This window comes from Python bivittatus, unplaced genomic scaffold, assembly GCF_059951505.1.
Source record: "Python bivittatus isolate LINGU-HERP-01145 unplaced genomic scaffold, Pbiv_v1 ctg000010_np1212, whole genome shotgun sequence".
NCBI lineage: Eukaryota > Metazoa > Chordata > Lepidosauria > Squamata > Pythonidae > Python > Python bivittatus.
In genome coordinates this window covers 3,130,099-3,157,882 of record NW_028277029.1, presented here as the reverse complement: position 1 = coordinate 3,157,882, position 27,784 = coordinate 3,130,099, and the positions used below count along the sequence as shown (strand labels likewise).

The window sequence follows — 27,784 nt, the reverse complement described above, 5'->3', positions numbered from 1 at the left end:
GTCGCAGCCAATGGGGGCCGCGAAGAGGGGAGGGCGTGGCCGGGGCCGGGCGGGGCCTGACGTCACCCACTCCCGGGCCGCGGAGCGCCGCGCGCTGCAGACCAGCTGTAGAAGCCGCGGGAAGAGCCCGGCCGGCGGCCGAGCAAGCAAGCGAGCGAGCGAGCGACGCCTTCCTGCAGCCGGCCGCGGTGTCCAGCTCCGTGCCCGGGCCGCCGCCTCCCCAGCGCCAGCGCCAGCGCCGGAGCGCCCCGCTGATCTCGGGCGAGGTAAGCAGGGGAATCGGGGCCGGCGGGAATCGGGGCCGGCGGACCCTCTTTGTCCACAATTGCAATTCCTAAAGACCCTGATTACGACCCGTTTTGTGGCTTCCAGCAGACATGCCCCTCACCAGGTTCCGTTGCAAGGTTTGATTCTGGTCCAAAGGCCCGAGCAGCAAAGTACGGCTTCATCCAGAGGCTTGAAGGGAAGACCCTTTGGCAGGGAATCCCGTTTAGAAACTCAGAGCTATTGATGGATTCGCGAAGCCCTTGTTTTCCGCGCGGTCACGGGATTGCGTCATGCAGAGCCCACGATGGGGCTCTTGCATCACCACGTTGCAAGATGTCCACGGGGATGGCTCTGTAGATGGATCTCAGACATGATAAATAAAGAAGACATCACCCCCATGGGCCACCCTTTGCTCGCACATCCTCCTCAGATGCCCGGCTGGAGGCAGGCTCCCTCCAGGGTCCCAGACCAGCTCAGAGATTCTTGCACCTTCAAAATCTGTGGGCTTACACAACAAATTTTGGCACCACCAGGAAGACTTCATGATCTCCTAGTGCTTCTCCACCTTAGCAACTTTAAGAAGGGTGGACTTCAACCCCCAGAATCCCTCCACCCTTCTTAAAGTTGCTAAGGTGGAGAAACACTGTACTAGTAGGTTGTAGGATGACCATCCAAACAGCTGAAGTTTGTGACTTTGGAACAGGCAAGAGAACAAGGAAGCCACAATCAAGGGTTACCTTCCTTTCAAGATCCATCTTGGGGACCTGAGAAACATTATTGTGAGGTTCCATCTCAGCTCCTCCAACAAACCAATTAAGTGCTGATATTCCTAGGAAGGAGTTAGTCTTTTGCAGCTGGAGTTTGGGTTGGGAGACCCTAAAAAGAACGTTCTGATTTTTGGAGACAGAGGGCAAATTGAAATCATAAATATAATTCTGTTCCTCCACCAGAGTCTCCTTACGGGCCTTCACAATGCGTGCCCCTGGGAATGTGTCACAAGAGGCTGAGATGGGCTGATGCTTCCCCAGATGTGGGAAGGTCCAAAATGTGTTTATATTAAAGGGGAAAAGGAAACAGTACAGAATACATAGACATTTCTTTGTATTACTTAGTTCTGCTCTCCAAGTTTACTTCTGTCAGCTTCAGCGCCTGGCAGATCTGCCACGGATTTCTTATTCCTTGCTTAGACTTAGATCAGGGCTGAAAATAAAAATGATGATATCTTCTGCTATTTTATTATATCTTCAGGGTCCTTTTGAAGGGACAGAATTTGTGAAAATGCAGAGGAGCTTTAGAAACTGAGGGTTTATCCCCACTGTGTCATGCTACCAAATTTAGCCTGCTTTTCCTGGTGAAACACCCCAAATGACTTTATCACTTTGCTGATATAAAGAAAAATGCAGTATTTCTTTTCTGCTTTTCTTTGTCTCTGAATGTAAGGTATAATTGTTATTGAAGACAGCTTCTGATAATATGCAGTGTACAAATTCTTTTTCAGACTGACTTTGAATGGCGGATTTCATGGAGGCAAGATCTGCCATTCTTTCTTGTTAGGACTTTCAGCGGCTTGGAAGTTTTGAGCATTTGGCTTGCTTGCCTCCGTTACTTACTTCTCTGGTGAATTTTAATAATCAGATTGAATATTGAGTGAGTTGTTTTAGCTGAACAGCCTTACATTCGGTAAACATTTTTTCTCCCTGAAAACAGACTGGACTTTGAAGAGTATTGATGCTTTTGAACTTTGGTATGGGAGAAGACTCCTGAGAAGACCGTGGACGGCCAAGAAAACAAATCAGTAGATCATTGAACAAATCAACCTGGAATTCTTACTCAAGGCACAAAGGACCAGGCTCAAATTATCCTCCTTTGGACACATGATGTAAAGACCCAGCTCTCTGGAGAAGGCTCCAGTGTTGGGAAAGGTGGAAGGAAAGAGAAGAAGAGGATGACCGGCAGCAAGGGGGATGGACTCAGTTACAGTGGCAATGGGGGCTCCGTTGGGAGACTTGAAAGAACAGGTTAGGGGCAGATCATCATGGAGAAGATCTACCTACTGTATGTGGTTGACAACAAGCTGATGGCATGTAATCAATATCAGGGAATTTTTGACAGGGAATTTTGACTGGGAAAATTTCATCTTTGGTGATCAAAATCAGCCTGTCCTTTCTAGAAGAAAGTACAGTTGGCTAAATCTCTCAATAAGGTAGTGTTTCTGCAACAGGTTTTTGACCCCCAGCTGGAAAAATCTGTTCTTGCTTCAGATGCGATTGAAGTGGGTGCTTCTAAGGTTGCCCTCCCAATGATGGTGAAATTGCAGCCCATGTGTGATATTATGGAATCCAAACATTACAAAATCCATAAGGAAATACTTGATATCCATAAAAATATTTCTTCAGTAGGTAAGGAAATAATTCACTTGAAGACTAACATGGAATCTCTTTGCGATGAAGTAAAAGTAAACACCATACAGGCCCCCAGTGCCCACTTCCAACAAAAGCTGGAGGATTTGGAGACAATTATTGCACCTTCTCATGAGCCAAGATTAAAAACATCTGAACTTAAAGTTCAAGTGCAAGCAAAGAATATCGATGGGTGTAAAAGAGATCTAATAAAAATTCAAGGAGATTTAACCCGTAGGCATTTGAAACTCATCAGCCTACCTGAAGATACTGAAGGTGCAGATCCGTTGCAGATTTTGTGGAACAATGTTTATGAGATTCTCTTTTGCTTTCTTCTGATCTTGATTTGGAGATTCAAGATATCGTTTACGCACCAGAGTTAATATTCCTAAAAGGGCAACTCCCATCGCTATTAAGTTGGATAGAGTGGCTATCCAGGACTTGATATTAAGAAAAGCACGGGAGATTTCAGTGGCGAAATGCAAGGAGCACAGCCTTCAAACTTTCCCAGATATACCAGCATCTCTGGTTTCTTTAAGAAAGCAGTTTAATCCAGCATGTTCCTTGGCTAAAGAGAAATCCATAAAGTTTTTCTTTTATTCCCTGCAATTTTTTGCCTCTCAATTCCTGGCCGGATCAAGCGATTTACAACCCCCAATGAAGCTTTGGATTTTCTTGCTGCAAATAACTGGTCCTCGCCATTTTTATTTTTTATTTGTGTCCGTGTGTCTTATTTTCCAGAGAGATTGTTCTTTCCTGTTCTCTTCACACAGCAACTATAATATAATTTTCCTTTCTTTTCCAATTGCTGGACAGATGATGGGTGCAACACCTAATAGCTTTTTCTGATTTCCCGCCCGTTCCTGTTCTCTTTGCATATAACTATATATTTTTTCCTTTTACTGATAGATGGGCAGATGTTGGATATTATATCTTATATCTTCTCTGACACAGTTTTTCCCCCTTCTTTTCTTGACTTAGCAACTGTGATGTAATTTTCCTCTTTTTCCCAATTGGTGAACAGATGCTAAATGTTGTGCCTAACCTTTTCCTCTGACATTTTTTTCCCTCTTACAATCTGTTTAATTTTAATTTATGTAGTTTCCTTATCAGTCTTTAGCTTCTTATTCTTCTTGTTTGGTGGATTTTGTCTTTGTTCTTCGTTTTTTTAGAAAGGTGCAGAGTTACCTTTGAAATTATTTTTGGGTGGTCCGGATAAGATGGCTCTTTAATGAATTTTTAAATGCTTCTGCTTTATAGTTGAGGTAGAATGAATCATTTTGGGGGGTTGCTTTTACTTTTTGCTCTGATTTTAGTAATAATTTTGTCACTTGCTTGCCTTAGGAAATCAGGGAAGGAGAGAAGGGGCTGGGTGGTGAATGGACTTTATTCTGTGTTTTTGTGTCTCTGTTTATTTACAAGGTTATCGTTTGTGTGGTGGTAGCCAGAACCTGGCTCACCTAAATCAACCAAACCCCTTCGAAGGCACAACTTACACTGATTAAGCATGCAAACAGCGAGCGTGAGCAGAACCTCAGCTTATATCCTTCTGGCTTACTACTACTTTACAAAGACAAGGCAGAGGAAAAGGCAAACAGAGTGTAAATTACAGCATGGCGTTGGAATGTTCTTGATAAGCCCGTCCAGGTGACCTTATCCTTTCCTTCTAGGTCAGCATGGTAGCTACGCCGTCTCTGAGATACGGGCAGTGAGTATCAACAACGTGGCCACTGATTCCTGCCCAGTTCTTCCCCTGGTCGCCACTTGGTTCAGCTTGCTGTGAATGTTTTCTTACAAGGGCACTTTACGTGGTTCACATGTATGGGGCATCTTGTAGGGTTGGTAGAGAATGCAACTCACCGGTGTAGGGGGAGGTCTCTTGGACCACCACAGTGTTTTTTATATTTAGTCATTTTGTTGTCCACCTAAACACATCAGTGTTTCTCAACCTTGGCCATTTTAAGATGTGTGGACTTCAACTCCCAGAATTCCCCAGCCAGCAGAAATTTGTCTAACAATTAAATAGGGATAATATTGATGTCATTCATATTGGAAACTCGTCTTTTACATGGTAAAAGATCTCTTGCTTGAAATTAGTTGGAAGGTTTATCATAAATTAGTGGTATTAGGAGTAAGGGGGTGGGCTTTATTTTATTTTATTCAGTAAATCTACAAATATAATTTTGGTTCAATCTCTCCACTCTGGGGATGGGGGGGTGAAAGCAAGGAATTTCTGTAGGCAATCTCTCCTTTGCCTGACCCTTTCCTGCTGCCGGTGCAAAAGCGTTGCTTTCAATGTGTAGAAAAGCAAATGTTTTACTCTCTTGAAATCTCTTCTTCTCCAATCTCACTGCTCTGCAGGGCAGGTGGAAGAGTCAGGCAAAGGAGAGAGTGCCTACAGAAATCACTTGCTTTTTTTCTCGCCCCACTCCGCCCCACAGAGTGGAGAGATTGGAGAGAGAGAGATTTCAGGAGAGTAAGCTGTTTGCGTAGCGCACCCGTGGCTCCCAGCCCCAGGCTGCCAGTGTGGTCACATTGCTTTCACTGTGTAGAAGAGCAAACAGCTTACTCTCTTGCAATCTCTTTCTCTCCAATCTCTGCTCTGCAAGGGGGAAAGATAGGGGGAAAAAACACAGGTCAGGCACAGGACGTGTACTGACTGTAATGGTGATCACATGACTGAGGATGCCGTGAAGGTCGTAGATGGGCCATAAAATCATTTTTTCAGCACTGTTGTAACTTCGAACGGTTGCTGAACAAGTAGTCAATAAGTGAGGACTACCTGTAGTAAGACATTTTATTGGAAAGTATGGGCAAGCATGAAACAGTAACTTTAAGTCAATTACTTTGTAATGGATATTTTAACCAACCAATTTCTAACACCTTCAGATAGAATTTTTTGCCTGATATACAACAGCAGCAATATAATTAACTCAGGCATGTTTCGATAGCTCAGTATGGACCAGATGCTTTAGCTACCTCAGACAAATCTAAGGGGCTCTCATTTTTACAGAGTCTGCTTTTAAAATCAGTTTGATTCTGATTAGATCAGAAACTTGAGCATATGTACGATTTATGGAATGAAGAGTTTGAACAATCAATAATAGAACATGAATTACTGCAAGTTTTAAAAAACATTAAGCTTGTTTCTTTGGACTTGAGGTTGAAATTAACTGATCAAAAGATTGTATTTCCAGTTCATTGGCTGCCCCAAAGAATGCATCAGAAAAGATGGACTCTAGACTTCCGGGGAAGCAATGGCGGACTGAATACGGCTCTACTTTTGCAGAGCCACAACCGCAGCGGAAAGAGGAGCCGGTGGATGGACTGGCTCCTCGGAACCCGTCTCCGGATCAAGGAGGGGAGAAGGATCTCCCACAAGTTTGCTCCACACACAGTCTCCCTGTGAAGAAGTCGTAAAATAGCGATCTCCAGTGGGTCTGAGAGTTCTGGGAGCCAGGGGAAACCATCCTGCCTAAGTTGCAGTTCAGCGCCTTTCAAAGATACACTGGGCTTGCCTGCTTCCTCTCTTAATTACTTTAGGAAGCTGCTTTTTACTGATTTCTTAGATGTTAAGAACCTTCCGAAGAGCAAGTTTTGTTACACTGGGAGAATCTTCTTCTACTCTGGATGAAAGAAGCTCCATGTAAGTGTAAAGATTAAAAAAAAAAAAAATACTTTTTGGAAAACAGCAAAAGAGGGACTAGAATGTGGATTTTGGGAAGTTAAGGGGCTAGATGGACTTGAAAGAATATTTCCTGTGGGGTGTTTTAAAAGAATATATGAAGATTTTGAAATTAATTGTAAGAAATCCTCCCGTGGGAAAGTGTTGTTGACTGGAAAATAAACAGATGATAAGAGGGGACCTGAAGGTTGACTAGAGGGAAACCAGAGTGAACTAAAGATTACAATTAAAGGAGAAGAGACCCATTAAGGCAATGGTGCAATACTATTTCACTATAGAAGAAATTAAGGCTGTTTGGGAACAATGTACTCAGAAATGACTTATAAGATTATCTGATACTATAACAGAAGAACAACAGATTTTATTGGATAAAATAGAGACTGAAGTTGATTTAAATGTGGATTTGGAATTTTAAAAAATGCTGGATTATAAAAGTGATATGGAAAAAGTTGCTATGAATCTGAAAATGGATTTTAAAAAGCCAGGGCATGATATGGAAAAAGATGTCAAAATGGATCTACAAATGAAACCAGTTGATGTCATAATAATTAAAGGAGACATACAAATAATAAATCAGAAAAGTGACTTGGATAGCCTTCTTATCTTGGATTTACAAAAGGAATTTTTAAACCAATGAAGATGTTTTTGAGAGGAGACAAAGAGAAACTACTGAAGCTGTTCCTGAAAGAAGACAAAGAGAAAATGATTAACAGGATTAAAGATCAAGCTCTTTAAAAGTAAACAAAAGGTTTACAAAGTGAACTTATTTGACCAGGGTTAAAATTTATGTTGTGGTTTCTGTTAGCTATTAATGGGATTTTTTCTTTACCAGGAGTGAATGACGAGGTTTTAAGGATATGTTTACAAGTGGGCAGAGATTTCTTTTGCTTTATTCCTCAAGGAAAGTGATAAATTGGAATACAAAATGGATTTATTTGATTAAGGTTAAAATACATATGTTACTATTTCTGGTAGCTCTTAATAGACTTTTGTTGATTAGGATTGAATGATGAGTTTTTACAATTTGATTACTGATAAGGGATGAGATATGGGAAGAAGATTTTTTTTATTAATGAAATACTAGAGGAGACGTTAATTTACTGAAATTGTTTATACTTGTGTGGAGGGAAGGGGGAGTCACTTTTCATGTGTCTTTCTCTTTTCTCTTTTTCTTCCTCTTTTTTCTATCTCTTTACACTTCTCTTTTTTATTTTTTATATTTTCCTTACTTTGTAATAATCTTTTATCTCTGTATTTGTAAACTCTAATAAAATTATATTTTAAAAAAAGAAAAGACGGTCTCTAGATTTTCTTCATCGGTACATAAGAGATTTGAGGGTATGTTAACCAAACAGTTTGGTTGTGTTCTTTATTTATTTATTTTTGGACTAATAATATAACACATATAAGTAGATTCATGGGTATATGTTGTCATGTTAAAGATGTGAATACTGTGTTGAATTATATCCCCAAATTGTGGAATATAATTGTTTGTGAGGAACTTTGGTTACATCAGGTATAGAGAATATCTAAGAGACTGGAATATTGAGATATTGGAAAAGTAGTACCACTCCAGATGTCAAGGACTGGACTCAACAAATTTATCAATTTTTGGAAAAGCTATTTTTTTTCTACTCATCAAAGAATGACACAATATGTTTCCCTTTCGCATAGATTACCACATACCTTACCTAGACATAGACAACTGTTTATATGTGATTTGATATTTTGTTATTGAATATGTATACTTAGACGATTTATTTCATTTTAACATGTTAATTATTCTTTTTCTTTTCATGTAGGCAATGTAATTTAACAATTAATGAGATTTTATGATGGATGAGTGCATATTACCAGTTTCTAATATGATTTTTGTGATGCTTTTGTTGTAAGTTTTCTGTGTATTTTTTTGTTGCAATTAAACAATTCAGTACTCTTCCTTGTTAGTTTGGCTGATTCAAATAAAGACATTTCCCTCGGATCAAATGCTTAACGAGCTACCCCAAATGGAAATGAAATCTAGAGAGTTCTGGGAGAGGGAAAAAAATACACCATAATTGAGGGAGTGGTTTATCTTCATCCTGTGACTTAGAGTTGTGCAAAATATTTAAAAGTTGAATCCTGTTGACTTTGGAAATCCTGTTGTGAGTAGACACCCAGCCTTAAAATGTGCCATTTGGAGCACCTTTCCAAGCCTGGAATATTTCAAGGCCAGACCGCCTGCAGGATACCACGCTTGGAAAATTATGCTGGAAAGTTTCGATCTTGAAACATTTTGCACCCCTTCATTACAACCTCATGCAATTATTAGGGAGATTTTCCTAATTTTCTCTGCATGGTATATTTTTATGATTCAGATATATATACTTACAAAAGGGTTGCAGATACAGAAGAAAAAGGTGGAATCAAAAAATATTTCAAGCATATATTAGATGCGGTTTTGGCTTTCTGCTCACCGAAGGAGGAGATGCAAAGTCTAAATGCAGAAGATGATTTTAATGGCATTTGTAGATGAAGTCTTTCTGGAATAATCCAAAAATCAGTTTTACCTGCGATGTGACATGCCTTTCATGTGATGTGCCTAGAACTGATTATGCTGTTAGTGAAAGGCAGTAAGAAATCTATTAGGATGAAGACAGCCGCCTCTCTTATTGTCCAGAATTAGCACTGCCTCTCACTAGCGACTGAGCACAACACTCTTCAGCAGAGCCCAGCAACTCTGCAAGCCAACAGTAAGTATTTTGCTGCCCAAGACAGGTGTGCAGCTGTACATAACCCCCAAGCCTGGTCAGTTTATTCTGGTATTTAAACCAAAATATCTCCCCCATCTCATTTTTCCCTTGTTAGGTAGGTAGGTCAGTTCATTTGGGGTTGTTTTTTCCTAATGTTTTCGTTTGGTTTCTTGTGTGTGTGTATTTAGGTGTTCTGTGATTTTTTTCTTGTAATTGGTAAATACAGTTTGGGGGAAAAAACATTTACAAACACCCTGTATTCTTGTTCACTTTTCCCAGAACTGATATTGATATTGGACTCCAACTCCCAGGATGGCCAAAGAACTGAAGTTCAACACCTCTGAGAGGCCCGCCTGGAGAAGTTGAGAATGCAAGAAGTCCTCAGCCATCTTTGCTTCAGTCAATTAAAAATGCCTGAACTGGCTGTGTCTCTTATGCTCCTGTCCCTGAAGGGGGATTGTCCATTTAGCAAACCATTAAGAGGCTTCCAGAAAGATTAATGCTCTTCCAGTTGGTCCCCAGCCACTCATTCACAGTCGTCAACCCGCTGGTGCAACTCCCAACAATGGAAGATTTCAGCATGGTCTCACTCCAGTGGGGTGAACATTTTTCCCCTTCCACCTATGTGGGAGAGCAGCTCTTAGCCTTATGCTCCGAGCATCTTGCTCATTATGTAAGGCTTTTCTTCTATAAAGGACAGATCAGTTCTTTACAGTAAAAGTTAGGTACTTTTAAAAACCTCCTAAAAGCTGTTGAAAGACTCTTCCTGCAATGAAGTTCGTGCTCGGCGGCTCCTGCCACCCAGGAGATATATTGCTGGAATAATGAAAGATGAAAGGCCTGAGATGTTCCATTACAGAGATTTCAATTAGATAAGACAGATATGAAATTGGTTAATGCTCAAAAGCAGCTTCAGGAACATATTCTCAAAAATTTAAAGCCGGAACAAGTAATTGTTTGAAGCGTGTGCCTTTGAAAGGCACGTTGACAACAGTCCCTGAGTGGTCAGCGTTATTAAGCCAATTAGGAAAGACATTATTCCAATGTTCAGCATTGGCAATTATATTTCTATTTTGTGCGGGGAAACACTCCAAGCGGCTCTGGCTATCTTTAGAGATGCGCAGGCACTGCCACATGTCCATGGGGCCAGGAACCGTGACTCAACTGACCTCTTGGGAGTTTTGTGAAATTAAAGTGGGACAGCACCTATATATCCATTTTCTTAACTCCTTTGGAGGAAAATAGGACATAAAATGTATCTAAAATGTGTCATCTATAATCTCATTTACAAGTGACAAATGCCATCTGTGCAACTGGTTGACTTGAGCTGGGACATTCCACCCTTCAGGTTTGAATGCAAGATTTGTGATCAGCAATACTGTCGTCTCCCCTAGACCATTCTCTGGCCATCGCTCCAGATCTGACCATGTTCTGCACATCGTCCCTCAAAACGTGGCTTTCTCAACAGGCTTGGGGATCTCAGGGAAATGGAGAACGCCTGAAACGACGTTGTTTGTAACACCAAAGACGCTCACTTTTAGTCTTTGTAAAGAATGTTGGTGTTTTTATAGTGGAATGTTTTAATGGTTGTTTTTTATGGTGGTTCTTTATTGTACACCACCCAAAGTCACGTTTGTGAGATGGGCAGCTGTATAATGTGAGGAATAAATAAAGTTTAGAGCGGGTTCGTTTTTGCATTACTGTCCATTTATCTACAGCTACTAGAACCAAAAATCAAGATGACCACGAGGGGGCAGCAAAAGACCAGAGATTTGTGTGCCTCTTTGCTGCCCTCCAGTGATCATCTGATTTTTGAAGTCCAAGTCTGGTAGTCCTACAATTTTCTGAGTTCTCCATCCCTGGTTACTTGCGACAGAATGAACTGAGATGGAAGGTCTCATCCCGAATCAGCTCTCCAAAGTGTCCAGAAATTAGAGTGGGGTATTTGCTCCAATATTAAAGACCTATGGCTTTCTCAATAGGTTGGGTTTGTATAAAACATTTACTCATGGTTTACTTAACCATAGTTAGGTCAATGAAGGCCCATTTCCTTGGTTTGGAATATACGGTGACTCATAGCTAACTACATGGGGCTTTCATCCCAGAGCATTCTAAGCTAAGATATAATTGGACAGTGTCTATGTCCGTCCATCCGTCTGTCTGTCTGTCTGTCTGTCCGTCCGTCCGTCCGTCCATCCATCCATCCATCCATCTCAGTGTCCCCATCAACCAGTCACCCAAGGCCTTCTCTGGGGGAGGGGACTTGGGGCTGTAAAAAAAATCAAGGTGGTGGCCACAATTGACACCCCTGCAGTTGTTTCCATTTTTTTGCCAGCCGTGCTGCTTCTGAGATGTCCCATTAAGTGTGCCCCCCTTGTCCACTCCACCATACACACTTCTACATGTGATCAATGTTTAACTAAGGAAGAGCTGCAGAAGATAAACACCTCCTTTGTTCTGTGTTACTTTCTGCTCCTGCTTGTGACGGTCGGAAAAACAAAACACAGAGTACAAAGTGCAGATGGGCAAGGGCCAAACTGGAATGCGCTGAGTGTTGTAACCTTCTCCGTTCCTCAGGGGAAGGAAAAGCAAATGAAACCATTTTTGCTAGAGGAGAAAAGTGAATTGAATGGCCTTAAGGAAAAATGTTACGGATGATGGCATTCAGGCTTAAAGCAAGAGTACAAATTTAGGGCAGGTTCTTTGGGATCTGCAGGGAGGGCCAAGGTGGAAATGTGCAAATCCAGACTTTCTATACCAGTGTTTCTCAAACTTGGCAACTTTAAGAGGTGTGGACTTCAACTCCCGGAATTCCCCAGCCAGCAGGGCTGGGGAATTCCGGGAGTTGAAGTCCACACCTCTTAAAGTTGCCAAGTTTGAGAAACATTGCTCTAAGTAAAAAATGGAAGAAGCTGTGGAAAAATACAGGAACGTTATGAATGGAAGAGTTCCTGCTTGCCTCCATCACTCTGATGCAAATTCTGCTCAGCGCATCTTGTTAAGTCCGACCTTTTCTGAAAATAGACAACAGCCCCACTTCACTGGCCAGACCTGATGATCAAATGCTTACCGTTCTGATGCAGCTACCCTGATCTGGGTAGGATCATGAACCTCTTGCAGGATGTCCTTGCAGTTAGCCAACGATAACCAGGGTGGAATAGCCGGGTACTATTGTACGTTATGGGAACTGATCTATCCAATGGTTTCTGCAACAGCAAAATGCTTCTGGGATGAGCAACGGAAGTCAACTTCTCAAGGCTTCCCAGAGTCGCTTTTTAATGAGATGGGGGGGGTGACGAATTTGACAAATAAATAAATAAATAAATAAATAAATAAATAATAAACGCTACTTTCCAACTAACGAAGGGAAGCTGAAGTGGGCCGTACAAAGTGGCAGTGTTTGACGCACCCGATTGTGCATTTCCTCCCAGATTAGTGGACGCTTCCGATGCAGACAAAACGCCTACCATCCTGACTCTACTTGATCCAAGCTGGTGCCGATGCAGCGTGTCTGGTGGACCCAAACATCTCAGAAGCTTGTAATCCACCTCCTTCTCAGGAACCGGCCTACAGGTATGGGTGCTTTTGATATAAGGTGGGAATGAGTAGGGCTCTCTCCAGGTGGGATCAAAAAAGTCAGTATGGTGGCTGCTAGAAGGTGATGGAAGCCCTGTCCCTTTCAATGGTACGTGCATCACACAGAATGAGGGAGAGGCTTTGTTCGTGCAGTTGTGGCTGCCATCTTGACTTTTTTGACCTTCCTTCGTGGTTATCCTTAGGAATTATGACCTGGGAAATCAAGGCCGTTTACTGATCGGCTTGTAAGCAGCTGAACTCAGGGCTGTTTGTGGGTGGGATGCAACAGCAGCCCAACATGTTGACTAGAATTGTGTGGCGCAACCCTTCAGAACCATTAGAAGCTGTAGGTTATTGTGGCTTTAAATCTTCTGCACTTAGGGAAGCAAATTGCCAATCAATCAATCAATCAATCAATCAATCAATCAATAAAAGCAGCCCAACAGCTAAACCAAAAACACTCTACAGCTGGCCTGTTGCAGAAACGCTAATCTTTTACTTGGAAGTGGGCATCTTGCCCAAGCCATGATGATGTCATGGGCACCATCATACAAACAGCATGAACTTTGTCATTTATATCAATTGTTTCTACGTATTTCCATTTGAACAGTGCAGGAGGAAGACCTTGTGAGGCTAAAGTGTACCATGAGGGCGAGAAACCTACTCTTCTCCTACTCTTCTCCTAGTAGGTCTCCTACTCTTTGTTCCTAGATCGAGCAAACCATAGAAAGGAACCAGTCTGAATATTGCATGTTTTCTTGACATAACCCTCTGTGGGGGGGATTCTCTGTGGGAAGGTCAAAAAAGTCAAGATAGCCACGACGGTGCGATCAAAGCACCACCTGTTTTTTATGCACACGGCATGCACACCCCTGGCCCTCTGGTGGACTCTCCATGTTTGCTGGGTCCAAATGCTAGAGGACAAACCTGTATGCTCAATGGGTGGCCTTCAAATTAAATAAACAAAATAAAAATAACCATGAGTAAAATCATGGGGGTGTAATGATAGTGTCCTTTTTGCTTTTTTGCCTTAAAAAGACTCCTGATTGTCACTGCCTCACAGCATGGGGTTCCCTTGCTCATAGACAGGGTGTGGTCAAAAAAGTCAAGGTGGTGGCTGCAACAGTACAATCGCTCCACCTGTTTTTTGTGTGCATTGTGCATACCTACTCTTCATGCACCTGGAACACCATGTATATGTCTGTGGCACCATATCTTACTAGGCCTAGAATGCATCAATTGTACATGAAAAATACCTGGCACATATTCCATGTGCCCCAGAAATAAAGGGTGTTCCAAGCACAAACATGCACACTGCCAAGGTGTCCTCAATTTGCTGGTGAACATGTATTTATGGGGAGGGCAAAATTCAAGCAGAAAAGGTGGTTGACAGCTTTGCAGGTCCTCAGGCCTCAACCCACTGAAAGTCATCCAAGACAGTGATCAAACTAGACCGTTGAGTCTTGGTAGGTGCTTCTATTAAGAATGAGCGGCCAACATTCTGGATCCAAGGCATCACAGATGTGAGCAGTTTCCTTTTCCAAATACCTGTCAATGTGAATGTGGGTCCACGTGCAAGAATTTGCCTGTCTGGCCAGATTGCAGGAGGCCATGAACGATTTAGAATAGTCCTACCAGGCAACATCAGAAGATACAGGAACAGTGGACAGAAATAACCTACTTGCTCTTCTAGTCCTCTGTCACTAAGGAGCTGTAAGCCGTATTGGGTCCAGTTTGTCCATGATGAGTCCTTCTCATCCTTCTCCGAGAAATGACTTCCCTTCTGGCTTCATTGCTTTCAGCAGAGATGAAAGTCCAAGCTCTGCTTCTCCACCTGAGCAGAGCTTGGACTTACAACAGGCTCAGTTGACCTTCATAGAGTGGACTTTAAGAGGAGCTCCAGGCCATCCAACAGGAAAATCCCTCTGAAAGGGAGCATCTGTGTGAAAGGTGTCAACATTTGAAAAGTGGTGGGCATGGCTTCCAACACAATGCCATATCCACCATTTTTCAGATTTTGATGGCACCTACGGACACCACTGCCTCTGAGACTCTGGAACCTGTTAGCTTTTGGGGGGAAGCACGTATCCAGCCACAGTTAACCGTATTAACTACTATTAATATAAGCTACTATTTGTTTTAGCATGAAAAGCAACCACAGGTTTAAATCTTTTCCTTTGGGATTGGAGGGATTTAGAAATGCTCAGCTTTTAAATATTAGGAATTTAACAGTGTCTTTAGGCTGTAATTCCATTTCTATTCTAACTTGGATTTAATCCTCTACAGAAGAATTCTGTGCAGTAGAGGATAGCACTGAAAAATATATAACACAATAGAAAATACTAGGATAAGCCTGAATGTTCTACAGATGGTACTACCTCTTACATTTTTGAGATCCTTTCAGGGAAAGAGGGAGGGGTATAAATGCCAGTTGAATTCCACAAGTGTCCTCAGGTCATTTCTCAGATATGGACTCCTTTCAATGAGATGAGCATGCTCAAGATTTGTGGCAACAATAGGCTCTATTTAAATGTGATGCAGTTAAATATTATAGGTTGTAAAGGCATGTAGCAGAACCTGTTTACACAGCGTGTCAACCAAATGAATAGCAGGTCAGTGGTGGAGTGATAGGCTGGGTAGGTTTAGACAGGAGTTGAAATACTTTCTGTTCAGGTTCTAGGTGAGAAGGCGCTTGGATGACCTCACACTCACTTTATCAATCCGGCAATTTTTTTTCTTTATGTTTACTTGTTGTGTACCTTTTTCGTTTTCTTTGGTGATTGTTCATTTAAAACATTTTACATAACATTTAAAAGTTCATAACTGGAATTTATCCAGTAAAATATGAAGAGAGACCTCTTTTTTTAAAAAAAACTAGGCAATGTAAGTAGAATAATGTTTAAAACCAGGCCAATATGGTTTGAGAAAGAGATCATGGGTCCTTTGTTCCGTTGTTTGAATATTAAGTTTTTGACCCAAGAGAGGACCTTTAGAATTGATCATTGGAAGGGAAAGGTGTCCATTGAGAAAAATGTGTGGTTTTTCATTCAACGTTTACAGTTTCTTCATTTATGGCTCTCCCCCTGCCAAGAGGCTAAAACTGTCATATGGTTATCCCCCGGTGTCCTCTCTGGAGCCACAGCTCATACTAGAAGAGAGCAGAGAGTGGGACAGACAGTCAAAGAGCCCTCAGTCCAGATTATGTGTGAAACCAGTCCACAAGACCAACACTTGAATCTGAGAGTTGGACAAGAGGATGAAAGTTAGGCCGGTGAATGTTACAGGTAGAGTCTGATGGAATCTGGAATTGACTTCTTGTTCAGGTTTCAGAGTTGATTTCTGGGCAAGACACTGTTTTACTGGTTCAGCCAGTAAGATGTTGACCACCATAGTGCCAAGAGGGCTTCATGATTTCATCTGCTTCACATTCCTGAAGCTGCTGATTGACCACCTCATTTCAACAAATCGTTACTTTCTCCAGTATCCTGTCTAACACTTGGCATTAAGCAGAGGAGAAATACTTTGACCTTTATGCTATTTGCTTACCGTACAGTGTGTCTGTGTGAATGAAATACCAAAAGGCCCAGCTAGCTGTGACCTAGCCTCATAGACTTTAATTTTACCCCTGAGAAGGTCACAAGTATTAGGTATTGTGGTTTGATCCATCAAAGATCTCACCTTTCTAAGCACGCACCAGAAAATGAGGGCACTTGCAGGAAATGCTTTTTGTTTGAGAATAAACAGGGTTCCACAGGTGTGGTCAAAAAAGTCAGTATGGTTGCTGTGATGTGTGATCAAAACTCTGCCTGGTTTTTATGTGCTTGGAGCACATTCAGATGGTGCAAAGCAAGTCTTTCCCTTGTCTTTCCCTTGGTGCAATTGTTTGGCCACACCCAATGAAGAGCACCGTTAAGTATTTTTTCTCCCCTTTGCTTGAGGAATTCTGCAACATGAAAGAGTCAGCATAAAACATAGAGGAAATATAAATAAGTAAAAATACAATAATATATTAAGATGCAGATAGAAGACCAGAAAAGCCCATTCTCTCCTTGTACCTGATGAGCTTGGCTGGAAAGATTAAAAGAAAGCTTGAGTTTAGAGTTATCTGAAAATGAAGAAAAGCTGAATGTCCAGGTGGGAGGACAGGGTACATGCTAGGAAATAGATGGAAAGAATTCCTCTGCAAGCACGTAAGGACAAAGGCCTTGTATTTCTTCAACATCTAGGCTACTTTCGAAAATGCTCATCCATTGGGTGAGGTCCATCAGTGTTGACTTCTACAACTTGATTCCAACTGGTTTGGCTCCTTCAAGGAACTTTGCAGCTTTAGTAAAGCCATCGCAACAGCATCTTCTCATCTTTGGCTGATCTGGGGGGTGGGGGGCAGAGTGAACATCTTGACCAGGAAGTCAGAAAAGAAATCAAGAAGGCAGTGGCAGGTGGGTTCTGTATTATGGAAAGGAATACTTACTAAAAAAGAGGAGGCCCTGCCTCAGATTTGGATTTTTTCCCCAGATTTCTACATATTGGATCTACAATTACGTTTCCTTTAAATAACTGGGCCTGAAATGTATTGAACCTTTTCAGCTTTCATCTGAACTTGCTTTTATTATGCTTACTCTTCCAGTTGGAAGCAAGGACATCTTCAAGGAGGTTAAAAATATTCACAACGGTGACTGCAACCTCATGGTGAAGGCCCTGGGTCTTTTTTATATGTGCCACTGCCATTTCGACTTTTTTTAACACCACCACCCGGACACCCTGCTTATGAGGAAGAGGTCATGGGCAGAAGGAGGTTGAATAATGGGAGATGTAGCATGCTGGGTCAAGTAGCGTTCTTGAGTGGGTCCTTTAGGATTAAAAATTCACTTGTCAGTCAACCTGAATCTCATGATCGGGAGGGAGAAATGGACAATTAACATCTCTGGCAAAACAGTGCACGGCCATTGCAAAATCTACAGGTGTAAGATGGATAAACATATCTTGCAAATAGTGATTGTAAGTGGGGAGCACGGTGTGGAATATCTTTAACCTATAAAATCCTGCTCAAAGGTATGGGACACTGAGACTCACCCTGAAGTCAAGCGCCAGGCTCAGTGCAACTCCCTTTGCATGGTAGTCCACATCACTCTTGCAAACTGGAGGGTGAGAAATAGAACTAAAATTTACCTCTTTTCTTCTTATTTAAGTTTATCTGTAGTCTTGGAAGCTCCCAAACTGGCTGGGGAACAGGAGTATCCTCAGGGTATGGTAGAAAAAAAGTCAAGGAGGTGACCACAGAGGTGCAATCACACATAAAAAAACAGGTAGAGTTTGAATTGCACCACCGTGGGCACCATCTTGACTTTTCTTTACCGCACCCTGCAGACACACCTGCTGGGAATCTACTTTTGCTGTGCAACACACTCTAAACAGGCAGGAGAGAGGAAGAGAATCACGTAGCTCTCATTGTGTTCAGTTAGCAATGTTTACCCATTAAATTTTAGGTTGTTTCCCTGGTCTGTTGTAGCGGACTGGGAATACCAGGGCTGGAAGCTGGACTGCGAAGTTGGGGGGAAAAACAACATTTTCATGTTTCATATCCCTGAAGTCATCCGAAATTCAGCCTGACTCAATGGAAACTTTTGTACTTCCAGCAAGGCTGATAAATTAGCTAAAATTTGGACAAGATATTCTTGGAGGAAGGAATATAATTTGTTTGTGCTTAAGCATTAAAGCGCTGAAATAAGCTGTATTGATAGAGTGGGATTTTCTTCTAAGTACCTCTTAGAAGTTCAAGTCTTAGAAGCGTCTTAGTCCGTCTTAGAAGCTGAAGTTTCTTCTTTAAGGTCATGATATTATAGTTACTACCTCAGTAGAAATAACACCAGTGGGTTCAGGAGTACATGATTACTTCTCAGCATACATATAGAGTTGTACTGCAAAGGGTATATAAACAATATGTACGATTATTAGAATGTGTGCATTTGCACTGGTCTTCTCAAGTAAGGAACAATGTAAGGAACCTGAAAATAACTCTGTCTAGTTTCTGCCCAGATTCCATAAGGCAAAATCTTCCTTTCAGATCAGCTTCGTGCTTTGCATATTTGGAAGGACCCCTTGCACAACGCACCCCCTGCCTTACTAGGTCCGTGGCCTGATTCTCTGGTTTACCTTGTTTCCCAGGCTCGTTTTATGTTTGCCAGACATTAAGGACCTCCTTTTCTTTCTTTTTTTTTTCAAAGCAGAAAACCTACCATTCCGGTCACTGCCTTTCAGTTGTCAAATTAGGTGGATTTGGGTGCTGTTTCTAGGAAGACAGAAGAAAATCGAATCCTTGGATTCCAGCCATGCAGCTTTATGGTGTGAAGCTAGGTTTGCTTCTGTTTTTCGTTGGCAGCTTGAGGTCAGGATGGGCCATTCCCTTAGAAGGTCTTGAGAAAATCAGTAAGTATGACCTTCTTCAGTCAAAGTGAGATTGCAACTGCATGAACTAATATGGACATCCCCAAGTGGTGCCATTCAGATGTGTTAGTTCAGAGCTACCATGACGCCTAGCTAGGAGGACCACAGGAATTACAGGATTAATATTATCTGGAGGCACCAAAGGGAAAGGTCCCACAAATGCATCAGGTTGGCCAGGGCCAATTTGCCAGAATGCCGATATTATTCATTGAATTCCATATGAGTGAAGAGAGTTTTACAGGCAAACAAATATCCTTATTATGTCATACCCATTCATTGTCTACTCAGACAATTTTTGGTGAAGTTATAAACTATAACCTTTTTCATCCCAGACAGATTCAATTCTAGAACATTATTTTTATTTTATTTTATATACATTTTATTTTGGGGTTTTCTCTTTCATTGCCACGGATTAGGATTGATAAGTCCTTCCCTGCAATGTCTCCTGTGGTTTAGGAGGAGAAAAGGAGAAATTTAGATGCTACAGCAGCTTTTCCTTTTCCTTTTTTTTTTTTTTAAGCATTGACATGCTGAAGTTTTCTTCCCTTAGCATCTGGATATATTAAAATATATATTAGTATATATTAAGAAATCATGAGTTGAACATTCTGGATGGAATTGGATGGAGCTGTGTGGAGCAGAAGAAATGAGAGTCTTAATATTGCAGACTATTTAAGTAAATACTTTTTGGAAACCTCATTTCTGAATAAACTGGACCAGGCTGTCATATTTTATGAAAAATGAGCCATCCTGTGGCTCACGGAGTAAAGAAATGCACTAATAGTCCTGCTGTTTTCGTTGTTTTTTTTCCAGCCATGGATTTCTTCCGTAACAACAGCATGCTTCTGACCACCTTCACGGGCACCACTTTTATTGTTAATATTCCAAAATGTGTCTCTTCCTCCAAGTTTTCTCCAGCCACAGTCAGAATAGCAATCGCTCAACTTCCGGATGCATCCTCTTTACCAGGTACTGTATATGAAATATGCGTGTCTTTGTTCTGTTTAACAACTTAGACTACAACATGTAGAGCGGGCAAGGAAGAGTAAAATTCAACCTGAGAAACTGCATTCAAGCTTTTCTCATCCACTAAAATTTCACAGATGTTTCTCAGAGCAGGATCTTCCAAACTTGCTTTCAAATTCTGATTTCCAAACCACTTGAGCAAACATCTTAAAAAACACACAGTAACCCTTCCTGAGCTCATCTGCCTGTAGTTTACAAGTCTCTAAACTTCAATATGCATGCTTTCTAATGACTGGAGATGCTTACTTCATTTTTAATAATAAATGCCTTCATTTTTAAGGTAGGGCTCCTGAATTGTAGAGGGAATGCATTGTTCCTCTACCCCTTGGATAAATAGGCCTCGGGAATGGTGGTGGGAACTACATCAAGAAGAAAAGAGGAGAGATGAGAGGTCTAGTAGGTGTAGAATGGGAGAACTCATTGTGGGGACTGGGAAAGCAAAGTCCTGTAGAAGATCTGGAAATAACTACATTCTGTAGCTTTCTAGACAAACAGGCATAAACATGGAAAGCCATCTAGATGGGTGGCCAATGGAAGTATCAGCCCTTTGAGATAGGCCAGGTCAGGGCTTTGCAGAGTTTCTAGGAATATCACTTTATTGCTGTAGGGCAGTGTTTCTCAACCTTGGCAGCTTAAAGATGTGTGGACTTCAACTCCCAGAATTCCCCAGCCAGCAAGCTGGCTGGGGAATTCTGGGAGTTGAAGTCCACACATCTTCAAGCTGCCAAGGTTGAGAAACACTGCTATAGGGTATAATAACAGAAACTTGAAAGCCTGCCAGAGTTTCTTTCTGCTGCCATCTTGACTTTTTTGACATCCCTCCCATGGATACCTCTTATTGGGCCTATGTAGTCCTTGGATGGGGAAAATCTCAGGGCTGGAATCTAGACGTCCAAAAACGTCTGCAAAAGAAAGTCATGCCAAACGTCTTCCATGCTGCTGCCAATGACGCAGGTGGCTCCACAAAATAGCAAAGCCTGAGCTTGTGTTGAAGGAGATTTTAACTTTATTCTGCAAGAAAGAGGGAAGATAACTGCTCGTAGCAGGTATGTGACTCGGGCTGGAAATATTTTCCGTCTGTGTGAGGCAGTTGGCACTCCACAGACGAGAAAAGCTGGCTCACCGAGAATGCAAGATGCCATATTTGTTCAGAAATGGTAATGGATCTGGGCAATTGCAGAAATTCTGCTATCTTGTATGAAGTAGAGAGTATTAGCTTCCGCTTTGGACAAGGTCATTCAAGGAAGCGAGAACATGACATTTGCAATGTTTTATGTTTTCTGCCCCCACTTGCCCGCGATGGCTGTTCCTTCGTGGAACTAAACTATAATGTGGCTTACGGTTTGGTGAACTGTGCTTTGTAAACCCAGGCTTCCAGTTTAGTGACACAGGAGCCCGACCAATTTTGAGACCTATAACTGGTGTTTTAGTTTAACTTTGCACCCGAGCAGCAGGTGAGATCTTAACCAGCAGGGCTTTTGAAGAACAAGTTCAATATGAGTCTACAAAGATCATCTACCACTCCTTTCCTTCAGAGCATTCTATATTGCTTGGCATTGACCAAAATACTTCCAAACAAGTTAAAACAATATTGTTCCTTTGGCTGGGTTTCAAACATAGAATAAGCCCAGAAAAATGCCTTTTTTGTTCCCCTGAGATCTAGTTCCTCTGATGCGTAGGGATGCACAGCAAATCCCGTTGAGCTAAGGGCTCCCTTGCTCTGTGCCTGGAGATCAACCTTGGCTGAATCTCCTTAGTCCTGGGTGAATGGCCAGGGTGATCAGTTTCACTGAGACGTTGGAAAAAAGCCAACTAAGAAGAGGCAATATTAAACCCTTCTACACAGTTGCTAGAAAACCACATAATTGTGCCAAAAAGGGTTGACTCAATTCAAAGATGTCTTTACCTTGATCTGCTTAATACATAAAACAGTTGGGATAATGGTCAATCTAGGAGATCATTGTACAGCTCCCCAACATCTCCTTGGCTTTGGGGGACAAGAAATGTAGATCTCCTTCAGTCCAAACTAAGTTTGTGGCAGAACTAGTTTATCTGTACTGTCCTTTCCCACCTTCTTTCACCTCAGCATTGAGGGTACATTTTCATGCAACATCAAGCAGAAGGATAGCCAGAATCCTTTCCCCTGTCACGCTCCTAAAAACAGGCAGAGCTTTGATCACCCCGCTGTGGCCACCATCTTGACATTTTTGGCTTGGGGGGAAGGATTTTTTTAAAATAGTAATTTTATTAAAAATTACAATGGCAAAGATGAAAACAAATACAAATTAAAAAAGAATAAAAGGAAAAAGGATGATTTAGATGCTTTATGAAATTGGAGTTTCCCATTTGTTTGTTTATTTATCATTCAAATAATATAAAATAAAATTGGTCATGGAACGTGTCAGGTACTAAATGAAGCACTGTTGGGAACATTGGCACTCATAAGCATTATATTATATTCTCTGTGTCTCTCTTTTTTCTTTTGTAATAATTTTATTAAAGTTCGCAAGTACAAAGATAAAAGACTAATACAAAGAAAAATATAAAACGTGAAGAAAAGAGAAAGAAAACTGCAAAGAAAGAGAAAACAGAAAAGGAAAAAAGATCAGAAAAAAAGATATATAAAAGAATGACTCCCCCCTCCCTCTGGATCAGTATAAACAATTTCAGTAACTTAACACCTTCTCTAGTATAATAATAATAATAATAATAATAATAATAATAATAATAATAATAATAATAATAAATCTCTCCTTCCCATATCTCATCTCTTATCAATGAACAAATTGTGAAAACTCATCATTTAGTTCTATTCATCAAAAGTCCATTAAGAGCTACCAGAAATAGTAACATATATATTTTAACCTTAATCAAATAAATCCATTTTGTATTCTAATATATCACTTTCTGTGAGGAATAAAGCAAAAGAAATCTCTCCCCATTTATAAACAAATCTTTAAAGCTGCATCATTCAGTCCTGGTCAAAAAGAAATTCCATTGATAGCTACCAGAAACCACAACATCTATATTTTAACTCTGGTCAAAAAAAATTCACTTTGTATTCCTTCTGTTTACTTTTAAAAAGCTTGATCTTTAATCTCTTCAGATAATGTCCCACAAGTTGATTTCTTATCCTTTTCTCTTTGTCTCCTCTCAGGAGTAGCTTCAATATTTTAACACATGTCTTTTGTAAATGCAGGATAAGAAGGCTATCCAAGTCACTCTTCTGATTTATTATTTGTATGTCTCCTTTAATTAGTAAAACTTCAACCAGTTTCATTTGCAAATCCATTGTGGTATCTTTTTCCATATCACTCTTATAGTCTGTCATTTTTAAATCTGTCTTCAAATCCATGTCATCTTTTTTCATATCGCTCTTGTAGTCTAGCATTTTTAAAAAATTCATTTTCAAATCCACATTCACATCAGCCTTAGTCTCTATTTTGTCCACTAAAATCTGTTCCTCTCCTGTAGCCTCTGTTAAATCCATTTTTATAGTGGCAGACAATCGTGAAAGTAATTTCTGAGCCTTAATTTCTTCTATAATATTGCTCCATGGTATTAATGGGCCTCTTCTCCTTTAATTGTAATCTTTAATTCTCTCTGGTTCCCTTTAGTCAACCTTCAAAGTCCCCTCTTATCATATGTTTATTTTCCAATCAGCAAAACTTTCCCACAGGAGGATTTCTTACAGTTAATTTCAAAATCTTCATACATATTTTTATAAAATCTTAAACAACTCACAGGAAATATTCTTTCAAGTCTATCCGGCCCCTTAACTTTCAAAAACCAACATTCTAGACCCTCTTTTGCTGTTTTCCAAAAATTAATTCTTTTTCCTTTTAGTCCTTAAACACACATGAAACTTTTTTCATCCAGGATAGAAGGAAGCTTTCCCAGCATAATGAAACTCGCCCTTCAGAAGGTCAAAGAGATCAATAACAAGCAATTTCCTAAGGTAGTTAACAAACTCAGTGTCCCTTTGAAGGTGCCGAACTGTGGTTTAAGCAGGTTGATTTCCCCCCTATTCCCAGAGCTCTCAGACCCACCAGAGATCACTATTCTACAATCTCTTCACGGGGAGCCTCTGTATGAAGCAAACCTGTGGGTGATCCTAGTCCTCTCCTTGATCCCGAGAGGGGTTCCAAGGAGCGGATCCATTCACCAGCTCCTCTTTCCACCCCGACCATCAGCTGCGCCCTCCCAGAACTGTCTTCAGTCCGCCGAAAGTCAGGGAGGAAGGATTTTTCTAGATCGCCCATATCTGGGCTACAAAAAACGAACCACTCTCTAGCCACAGGTTACACTATCTTCAATACTAGATGGCTATCTAGTGGTTGTCCAGATATTTGCAGCCCATATCTCATTAGCCTAATTTTTTTGTCGTAGCTCATCCAAATGTAGAACTGTCTACCTGGCAGGTAGGGTCTAGGAAAAGCTGAATTCTTTCCTGTTTCTGCCCAGTTGAAAAGTTTGTGATTCTTCTTCTGGTGATAAAACGGACCAACCTTTTTCATATTTCTGTTGCTCTTTTTAATCTCTCTTTTCTTTTCTTTTCTTTTTTAAGGTATAACAGATACTGACCAGATTGAAAACCTCCGCAGGACCCCTCAGGCCCTGGTATATTTTGCAGATGAATTCAAGGACATCTCCTGCAGAGTGGCCAGAGACCTTCTGGTCCTCGACCTGGATGATAGCCAATATGAGCTGATCACGGTGGTAGGCTACCAGGTGGGAGGAGAATTTTGCCGTCAAACCAAAGGTCCCTTCTGCAACCAAGCTCTTAAGCCATCTACTTTTTATAGGTAATTGTGGACACACAAATATATAAATACTTTCCTTCACCCCCCCCCCCCAAGACTTCAACTTTCCTCTCTATTTTCCATGGACAAGTGAGGTGTGCTAGATGCTGTGTGCCCCTCAAGATGGTGCTTTCATGCTAGGCTTTTAAGGTGAAGTTTCCGTACTTGTTTTCACAGTTGTCTATGGAAGGGGTGGTCCCAATAAGTCAAGATGGCAGCCACAATTGTGTTATCAAAGCCCCACCTCTACACCACACAAGTTAAAAGGGGGCAGGCCTTGATCATGTGGTCATGGCTACCCTTTTTCAACACCCTGCCTCTGGTTCAGTGCACTGCATGTGTTGTGCATGCAAAAAAAGGGGTGGAGCTTTAATCTTGACTTTTTTGATCCATCCCCCATGGAAACCTCTGTTTGTTTGGTTTTAATGTTTTATCAGGTGTCCTCATTGCATTGTCATCCAGCCATTGTTACATGAGGTTCTTCCTTCTTGTTTTCAAGGGTGTTTCCAAGAGAGACATTTATTCTGTTCTCTCTTTGCTAAGAAACAGCATTTTCTAAAGGTCCAGGAAGTATCATCTTCCATTTATAACCTCTCCATCTTTGGAAGCCCCATCTTCCAACACTCCTACTTCCAAGTTCCTAAACATTTTCTCCCTTTATTTCAAGGGTGAACTTCTTTTTTTTGGATGACAAGTCTGTGATAAGAGCCCATACGGATTGGTCAACAGCCATACAGACCAGGAATGGTAAGTTTCAAGTTGCTTGATTAAACTCAGGCAGGTTAGTAGGGAATCCCTTCTTGGCTGGTTAGTGAATATTCTTGAGTCTTTTTTCACAGCAACGCATCTTAAGAAAACAGCTCTGATTTATTCTGGGACTACTGTAACTACATTTAATAGTACTGTAGAAAAAGAAGAGAAACTCCCTAGTAAACAAAATATTTTCTGGCCAAGAACTCCCTGGCTGGATCAGTCCATTCCTTTAACCCAGAACCAGGCAAATCCCATTATGGTCAGGTTCACCCATAAGACTAAAGCTGGTGCCAGCAACATCATCTTTATTTCCAACCACATAATTTTTTTTTGGAAAATAAACAAAATAAACATGTGGGGAAGGGTGCTCCCTTGTTCAAGGACACGGTGGCAAGGTTGGTGAGCCAAGGGAGAGGGTTTAGAATTTGGGCCAGTGGGCATCCTGGAAAATCAGCACTTGGCAGTTGTCCCCATGGGGGCCACTTCATGAGAACACCCACGGCTCTCAAAATCCCATAAACACCCATTCATCCCAAAGGCTAGCTATCTCCATGGTAGGCCATGACTTTAACCATCATTTGAGGAACAAAATGGTCTGATCCATCCATACTGCTGAGCCATAAACCATGGTTTACAGGCCACATGGCTGAATTCACAAATTGGGACTGCCTGAATATTCAGATGCAGCAGCTGAGAGGTCCCACCTTTTTGGACCAAACCATGTCAGCCAGAAAGTGATGAAGGGTTGAAATCAAGCACGACAGAAATGTGTAGATAGCCAGAAGTGTGTATCAGATCTCATGAGTCACTTTTTCGCTGAGGACCCATATCAAGTCATCCTTTTAACAGCTTTGTAAGACCAGGGAATGCCAGTATTTCCAGTGTGCAGATGGACTGAGGCCAAGAAGGTGAATTCTCTGAGTCCATGTGGAGGGCAAAGGCTTTTAATGGATCCCTATCCCCACATTGTAGCTTAACTGATTCTAAACATCAGTTTTACAAGGGCTCTTCTGCTTCCCAACTCTTTGCAGTAGGAAAAAAAAGTCAATAGGACCTCTAAAATCTGGATCGCTTCACATGCATGAAAATATTTGTTTACTGATGTGAACTCATTCCTTGATCCCGCCTAGAGAACTCAGCCAGGCTGTTGGTTTCCATAGAGGCAAGTTGTGAGCATTTCAGGGCTATGATGTTAGTTCTTACACCTGAGTGTAATTTACAGACACCACGGGGATCTAAAGCAGAGTTTGTTTTGACACTTCTTGGGATGTTTTGACTCTTAACTCCATCTTCCTTTGCATTCCAGTGACCAACTACGAATCAGCTGATGTGATGTTCGAAGGGCGGGCAGGAGGAATGATAGTAATTACTATTCTGGTCTCCGTTGGTGGGGCTGTCCTTCTCGTCGCATTAATCGTAGCAGTTGCTCTTTCCAGTAAGAAATAGGAAGTCTGACCATTCCTTTCTTCTGGATTAAAAATGATTCCAGATATGGTTGAAAAGCAGAATTTGCTAGGGAAATCAAAGGGGATTCTACAGGAGCAAGCCCTCAGTTGGAACAAACTGGTGAAGAACAAGCTGGTGAAGAATGAAAGCAGCGTCAAGTAAAACAGAACTTCTACAATTTCTCCCATACGATTCTTCAGATTCTACGCGCATTACTTCAAATGCATTATATTTTGGACGCATATTGAATCACTTCTCTGCAAAGATAACCCTGGATTCAGCAAAATATTTTTAAATATCTATTATCAGTATTGCCCTTGTTTCAAATGTACGAGGGTGGCCAAGCTGGGTTGGCTGCCATATAATGTATGAAAGAATCCTGCTTATGGCTGGGCCCAACCAAATGCATAATTCCAGTTGCCTGAAGAGTTCAAAGAAAAGCAAGACCACACTTAATTATGGGTGTCCACAGGGGAGGCACTTCATTGCAAAAATGACATGAATTACATAATTTTTATGAATGTTTTGTGCAATTACTTCCTCATGGCTTCTACCAGACATTGCTAAAAGTAACACCTCTTCTTATTAGACCAATTCCTAATGGGCAATGTCTATAAACTTTCCAGAGTCCCTTTTTCAATATTCCTATTCAAA

General features: G+C 41.3%; 1 protein-coding gene across 2 annotated transcripts; it reads left to right on the top strand.

Moving 5' to 3' along the window:
• Positions 1–128: 128 nt before the first annotated feature.
• On the top strand, positions 129–27,784 carry LOC112541352 (uncharacterized). 2 transcript variants are annotated; one of them, XM_088149307.1, is made up of 7 exons: positions 129–266; positions 12,515–12,656; positions 18,887–19,085; positions 19,917–20,072; positions 24,697–24,934; positions 25,599–25,678; positions 26,991–27,784. In XM_088149307.1, exons 3-7 carry the CDS (start codon positions 18,989–18,991, stop codon positions 27,128–27,130), a joined length of 711 nt encoding a protein of 236 aa, XP_088005433.1. In that variant the 5' UTR covers positions 129–266; positions 12,515–12,656; positions 18,887–18,988; the 3' UTR covers positions 27,131–27,784. The 2 variants fall into 2 exon arrangements, with proteins under 2 accessions (XP_088005433.1, XP_088005492.1); XM_088149366.1 differs by having other exon boundaries at positions 18,884–19,085.

Bases quoted from the DNA above. Each gene is read 5' to 3' on its own strand.
- LOC112541352 (XM_088149307.1), top strand. From the start codon at position 18,989: ATGCAGCTTTATGGTGTGAAGCTAGGTTTGCTTCTGTTTTTCGTTGGC. The intron at 20,073-24,696 runs GTACTGTATATG...TTCTTTTTTAAG, and splicing joins GGATGCATCCTCTTTACCAG to GTATAACAGATACTGACCAG. The intron at 25,679-26,990 runs GTAAGTTTCAAG...TTTGCATTCCAG, and splicing joins AGCCATACAGACCAGGAATG to TGACCAACTACGAATCAGCT.